This window comes from Hibiscus syriacus, unplaced genomic scaffold (assembly GCF_006381635.1).
Source record: "Hibiscus syriacus cultivar Baekdansim isolate YM2019G1 unplaced genomic scaffold, ASM638163v2 tig00110637_pilon, whole genome shotgun sequence".
Lineage (NCBI taxonomy): Eukaryota > Viridiplantae > Streptophyta > Magnoliopsida > Malvales > Malvaceae > Hibiscus > Hibiscus syriacus.
In genome coordinates, this window is record NW_024062808.1 from 3250816 (window position 1) to 3257750 (window position 6935).

Below are 6935 nucleotides of genomic sequence, written 5' to 3' on the forward strand. Positions count from 1 at the left end.
CCAACTACATATATAAATTAAATTATTTTATAACTCAAATTTGTTAAATTGTTTAATAATTAATTAATTAATTTTTAAGTTTAAGTCAAATCCCTTGATTATAATTTATATATAATATATATATATCAAATATAAAAATATATAAAAAAATATATAAAACATCGCATATTATTATAGAAAATTGGCTAAATTAGAATCAAACAGTATCCTAATATTATGAATCAAGGCCGTTAGAAATGAATAAACAGAGGGGTTAATGACAGCATGGTTTCGGATGCAAACTATTGTACACGGTTGACGGTCATGATGTCATGACAACAAGATTTCACATCAGATCATTCCTCAACTATTTATTTACAATTTTTAAACCCCTTTTCTGTGGTCCCCGCAATATCCGATCCCTCAGATCCAGCCGTGCTACGTGAATCATGAGATTCCTTTGCACCACCACTCTCCCGATGCACATCATCACATTTTATCACAACCCTTTCCAATATCTCGTCTCCTCACGATATCGTCCTAAAAATATCGTCACCAGATGCCCCCACATCTCTTACGTACACCCGTTTTATGCGGCTCCGCTTCGACGCCGACGGATAAGATCTCACCACTTCTCATCGTCGATCCTGCGGTCCTCATCTCATCTCTCATCCACCACGTGTCACTTTCCTAATCATCCATCAGCATCCCTACAAAAAATGAAGGGTAAATTTTTCAGATGATCAATTAACTATTGTTCCTTTTCATTTTGATTATCAATTTTCAACTTTTTTCAATCAAACTACTTGATTATTTAAGTTTGTCAATCAAGCTATCTACCATTAATGTTTAACGAAAGAATTGATGTGAAAGTAACAAAATTAGTATAACTATACATTTAGTCCTCAATTTTTATATATTATATCAATTTAATACTAATTTTAATTTAATTCAATTATACATTTGTTACCATTTGATTTTAAGATTAAATTTATTGAATTAAATTAAAATTAAACCAAATTGATAGAATATATGTGCGTTAAGAACTGAATATATAACTATACTAATTCTATTAACTGCCATATCAACACTTACGTTAAATGTTATTGACATGTGGCTTAATTGACATACTTAAATAGTTAAGTGGTTTGATTGATAAAGTTTTAAAATCAGTAGATAAAAATGAAAAGTAGTAATAATTGAGTGGTTACAAGAATAGTTTACCAAAATATAAATTAGAAAAATTCGTCTAATTTAACCATGGTTAAAATCTAACCCTTCATGCGAACACTAAAAATAAAAATCCTTGTCCTCTCTTCGTCTATTGTGTATGTCTTTGACTTCACTTTCTACTTGTCTTCTGCTACCCCTGTAAGCTTCGTTAATGGAGTTTCAGATCTCAAAAAATATACTCTAAACCTCAAGTAAACGCAAATCCCAGCTAAACCCAAGAGCCAAAACGAGAACAAAAATTCATCTTTTCTATCAAAAACTTCATTTTTGTTTGTGCTTTGTTTTTCCCCCTCTTTTCGATTTTCCATTAATGCATAAGAAAATGGCGTTTTCGTTCCCAGCCGAGGTGCTGGAGCACGTATTCTCGTTCATACAATTAGATAAAGACCGGAACTCGGTATCGATGGTGTGTAAATCGTGGTACGAGATCGAGCGATATTGTCGGTGGAAAGTATTCGTGGGGAACTGTTACGCCGTGAGCCCTCGGATGGTGATCAGACGGTTCCCCGAGTTTAGATCCATTGAGCTGAAAGGGAAACCGCACTTCGCCGACTTCAATCTGGTGCCCGACGGATGGGGCGGTTATGTGTTCCCGTGGATCGCCGAGATGGTCGGCGCTCTCCCTTGGCTCGAAGAGATTAAGCTTAAGAGGATGGTCGTTACCGACGAAAGCTTGGAGCTTATTGCTAAGTCATTTAAGAACTTCAAAGCGTTGATTCTTTCTTCTTGTGAAGGGTTTTCAACTGATGGGCTTGCTGCCATTGCTTCTAGTTGCAAGTGAGTTTCGTCTCTCCTCTTTGGGTAATTATTTTTCAAAGGTTCTCATCAAATTTGGCTTGGTTTTAGCTACATTTTTAACTGCAAATTTGTCTTTGTTTCATCAGCTTTTGCTTTGCTCAGATCTGATGCCAGATGCCCTTTTTTTCTTCATTAAATTTATCTCATCTTTTAAAGAAGATCTAGTGAAAAAAACCACATGCTCTCTCTTGGATACCTTGTTGTGTTTGATATCAGAAGATTCGTTTTTTGTTGAGTGTTTTTCATACGTTCGATGGTTACTTCATGTGAAATGCGGACTTCCTTTTGCTCTTTAGTTATATTCCTTTTCTTGATTTGTTGTTGTTAACTATGAATATTATTATTTTTTGGTTAACTTTAGTTGACTTGGTCATGGATGGAATAATTTTCCACATCTATTACCCAAGATTCAAATTATTGGTTCTTTCTACTTAATTAGAGAGCTGTAAAGATTTTATATCGCTTTAATTCTTTCTTTTATTCTGTGTTTTTAGATTAAAAGAACTATCTTTTGTTCGCAAGTTCAATTGTGAAAAAAGAAACTTTAGCCTTGTTGTCTGGTCATTTTCAATGACAAAGACAGTGGTGAACTTCTAATTTTGTTCAACAACCTATGTTTAACTCTTGGATTTAACTAATAGTAGTATTTGATTTGGGTTTCTATTGTTTTTTTACATACAAAATGTTGTTTTTATACCTTTTTGTGCGCATTATTTTTATGATTCAATCTGTTTCTTAATGCAGGAATCTGAAAGAGCTGGACTTGCGAGACTGTGAAGGGGACGATTTGAGTGGGCTTTGGCTCAGTCATTTTCCCAACACATACACGTCGCTCGTGTCTCTCGACATTTCTTGCTTAGGATCCGATGAAGTTTGTTTCACAGCCTTGGAGCGCCTGGTGGGCAGATGTACCAACCTTACGACGCTTCGGCTCAACCGTGCGGTGCCCCTGGATAAGATCGCCAACATTCTACGTCATGCGCCGCAGCTGGTTGAATTCGGAACTGGTAGCTACACGGCTGATCTACGACCGGATGTCTACTCGGATTTGGCTGGAGCATTTTCTAGTTGCAAGGAGCTAAAGAGCTTGTCCGGGTTTTGGGATGTGGTCCCAGCTTACCTTCCAGTCATTTACCCTGTCTGCTCTAAATTAACATCACTCAACTTGAGCTATGCTACGCTTCAAAGTCCTGATCTTATCAAGCTTGTAAGCCACTGTCCGAATTTGCAACGCCTATTGGTAAGCTTATTTCTGCTTCATTGGTTTATTTATGTTTCGGAAGTGTTTCCGTTGCTTTCGACTTGCAAACTATAATAAATTCCATTTATTACACTAAACATATTGCGATCAATGCATTAAATCGTTTGAGAATTGAAGTTTCTCGTTCTAAAATAGCGGAGTTTACGTTTGCAGGTACTTGATTACATTGAAGATAGTGGTCTCGAAGCACTTACATCTAGTTGCAAGGATTTGCAAGAATTACGTGTGTTTCCATCCGATCCGTTTGGTGCAGATCCAAATGTTTCCTTGACAGAACAGGGCCTCGTTGCCGTATCTTCAGGTTGTCCTAAGCTACAGTCAGTTCTGTACTTCTGCCGTCAAATGTCTAACGAGGCATTAGTCACGATTGCCAAGAACCGTCCGAATTTCACACGTTTCCGTCTTTGTATAATTGAACCTACAACAGCTGATTACCTTACCCACGAGCCGCTTGATGTTGGTTTTGGAGCCATTGTTCAGTACTGCAAGGATCTCCAGCGTCTTTCCCTCTCTGGTCTCCTTACAGATCGCGTGTTCGAATATATTGGGACGTATGCGAAAAAGCTCGAGATGCTGTCTATAGCTTTCGCTGGAGATAGCGATATGGGACTCCACCACGTGCTTTCTGGGTGTGAAAGCCTCCGGAAACTAGAGATCAGGGACTGCCCCTTTGGCGACAAGGCACTTTTGGCCAATGCTGCAAAGCTGGAGACAATGCGATCCCTTTGGATATCTTCTTGCGCCGTGAGCTTTGAAGCATGTAAGCTGCTAGGTCAGAAGATGCCGAGGTTGAATGTAGAAGTTATAGATGAGAGGGGACCTCCGGATTCAAGACCAGAAAGCTGCCCGGTCGATAAGCTCTACATATATAGAACCATTGCAGGGCCAAGGTTCGACATGCCTCCATTTGTTTGGACAATGGAAGATGATACTTCGTGGCAGCATTCTTGAGCAATCTCATGTGAATTTCGCAGCTCATTCGGTCACGAGAGTGAATGTACCAGGTACATACCCCTTGTGTTACTCATCGTTCCCATTTTAGTTTATGCAGCTTGATATAATTGCAGACGATTGGAGTGGGAACATAAATATGGAGGCTCGAGAACTTGATCGCCATTCGATTCACTCTCGGCTGAGCTATCGACGAGTCCGAAGTAAATGATTAATAAAGAGATGGAAACACAGGTGACTGTGGATCGAACAAAGGTTCTATTTGTTTTACGGTAGTGTTACCATCTTGTATAATTTATAGAATTTTGGATGTTTATGCACATTTGTATTACCTTTTTTTTGGGCTTAGAAATCAACTAGTGGACTTAATGGAGTAATAAAAATTCATAATAAACCCTGTTCAAAGTTGTGTGCTTTGTCATGTTTTATGTTACAGATGGTGGTGAAGAATATATAACAATGACAGAGTGGAGATTTGTGATTAAATTTTGAAATTTACCGAGATGGGTAAAAAGAGGGAAAGTAAATAGGTGGTCCCCTGAGAATAATGAATGGTAACTATCAGGTTATTATTATTATATGTTGCGCTTCATCGACTGTTGAGCCACGTGATAGATTCGGTGACATTGGTTGATGTCCACAACTTTTGCTTCTTTTCCTACAGCCGCAGCCGCAGCCGCTTTCTCAGCCCTCCTGTTCGCCTTTTTCAAACTGAAATACAATCATGTCAAGAACTAGGGTAAACAGTAATTTAATTATTACTATGGTAAATAAGAATTTTAAAAAATAAATTATAGGACGAGAATATAATTTCATGTAAAATCAAGATGGTGATATAATCTTTAGAACAGAGGTTTAATTAAAATAATTTTTTTAAAATAAGAGTTATAGTTGGTTTTTCTTTTAAGAAAAAATTACATATATATTTTAATTATTATTGTTTTAGATAAATAAAATTATATTCATACAGAAAGCTGCTACAAGTAACATAATAACCAGCTAGATTAGTCCCGATCTATACATAATTGTCTATTTACATCATCCATCCTATTCGTACAATATCTATACAACTTAATCTTAACAACCTCTTATTATATTGACAATTGTACTAGCCGAACGAATCAACCTTCTAAAATGTCTATGATTACGTTATTCCGAAATGAAATACACAAATCCAGTCCAAACTAGTTTAAGAATTTACACCAAGAGAGACTTTCCCTTCATATTCATGACCATCCATCGAAGATTATCATCCCAACAGTGCAGCTCCGATTGTTGCAACCCACAAGAGTGCATTAAAGCACCCCAAACCTCTCTCGCATAGGAACACTCCAAGAAAAGATGATTCGAGATTCCATCCCAATCTCACACAACCCATATACATTATCAGCCACTATACCAAATCGAGCTAATCTGTCATTTGTAGGCAATCTGTTAAGAATCGCCATTCAAGAAATTAAAGAAAATTTTGGAACATGAGCCGAAAATCATATAAGTCGGTGTCAACTAATCTTCTCATTCCTTTCCCAAATATTATCCCAAATCCAACAACCTTTAATATGCACCAAATTAACATAAGGATAAAACAATCGCCTAGCCTCCTCACGCATCTTAATCAGTTTTCTAAGGATCCAGCTAAAATGAGGTCAGCATTCAACATTCCAAAAGTCCACAAATTTAGAACCCATATTTGGATTATTGATATTAACTATTTGGATTAGAAGAAAAAAAAGTTATGTACAGGGACTGAATCTCAATTTATAGCATATTAGAGGGATCCAACCCATATTTTGCCATAAGTTTCAAGCCAAAGTCTAAAACTTAGTGACCTAGTTGGAAACCAGTAGATGAAGACAAATGTTGAGTGAGGAGATGATTTGGTGTAATTAAGGTGGAATATAATAATGTTGTTTTCTGATAAACAAACAAAACAGCAAAACTAAATTACGCTAGATCCTGCTGCTCTTGAATGACCATCTTCGCTAACTCGATCAGGGGCTCAGTGAACGCCTGCAATCCCACCATGGGTTCAAATCGCGATCGCGGTCGCAGTTGCGTTTTCAGTCATTTTAAGTTTACCGTGATTGCGGTCATCGCAGACGCTATTACGGGTGTAGCTGGTAACTCGGACTGCGGCAAAACCGCTATATCGCGAACGAAATAAAAGAAATGGGCCCCTATTTATGTGATATTAACATGCATAACTTAGATATTACTATGGAAAATATTATGGGTCCTGGGCGGGCGCCCCTCCTACCCCGGGCCAGGGCCGGCCCTGCTCATCGCCGCCAATCCATCTACACAACCATGTTCGCATGCCGGCTGATATGCTGGGTTTTGACATTCCAATCTCGTCCCAAGAGCTCCAGAACCATGCTGATTAATGCACTACCTGGTAAATCATCCGAATGGTTGTTGGAAATCCTGTAAACCTCCATGTTGTTCGTTTCAATATCGATACTTCTAAAACCAAGCCTTCATGCATGAAATAAAGTATCATACAGAGCCCACAACTCAGCCATAAGAACCGAGCACCTACCAAGACTTCGAGAAAAACCGAAGATCCAATCGCTTTCCGAATTCCGTAAAACTCACCAGCCGCTGCCATACTATCGCTAGAACGAACAGCCCCATCTGTATTCGCTTTTATCCATCCAACTGAGGGTCGCGACCATGAAACTCGAGTCCGGGGCAGCAAGACAGCAGCAATACT

General features: G+C 38.2%; 1 protein-coding gene across 2 annotated transcripts; it reads left to right on the forward strand.

Annotated features, from left to right (window-relative positions):
• Window positions 1-1319: 1319 nt before the first annotated feature.
• On the forward strand, window positions 1320-4544 carry LOC120136759 (protein TRANSPORT INHIBITOR RESPONSE 1-like). Of its 2 annotated transcripts, XR_005517372.1 has the most exons (4): window positions 1320-1989; window positions 2755-3250; window positions 3425-4275; window positions 4339-4544. XR_005517372.1 is itself a non-coding variant. In XM_039152722.1 (3 exons), exons 1-3 carry the CDS (start codon window positions 1523-1525, stop codon window positions 4220-4222), a joined length of 1761 nt encoding a protein of 586 aa, XP_039008653.1. In that variant the 5' UTR covers window positions 1320-1522; the 3' UTR covers window positions 4223-4544. The 2 variants fall into 2 exon arrangements, 1 of the variants encoding a protein (XP_039008653.1); XM_039152722.1 differs by having other exon boundaries at window positions 3425-4544.
• Window positions 4545-6935: the final 2391 nt, after the last annotated feature.

Coding starts and splice junctions, on each gene's coding strand:
- LOC120136759 (XM_039152722.1), top strand. CDS start 1,523: ATGCATAAGAAAATGGCGTTTTCGTTCCCAGCCGAGGTGCTGGAGCAC. Junction 1,990..2,754: donor GCCATTGCTTCTAGTTGCAA/GTGAGTTTCGTC, acceptor TTCTTAATGCAG/GAATCTGAAAGAGCTGGACT. Junction 3,251..3,424: donor CGAATTTGCAACGCCTATTG/GTAAGCTTATTT, acceptor TTACGTTTGCAG/GTACTTGATTACATTGAAGA.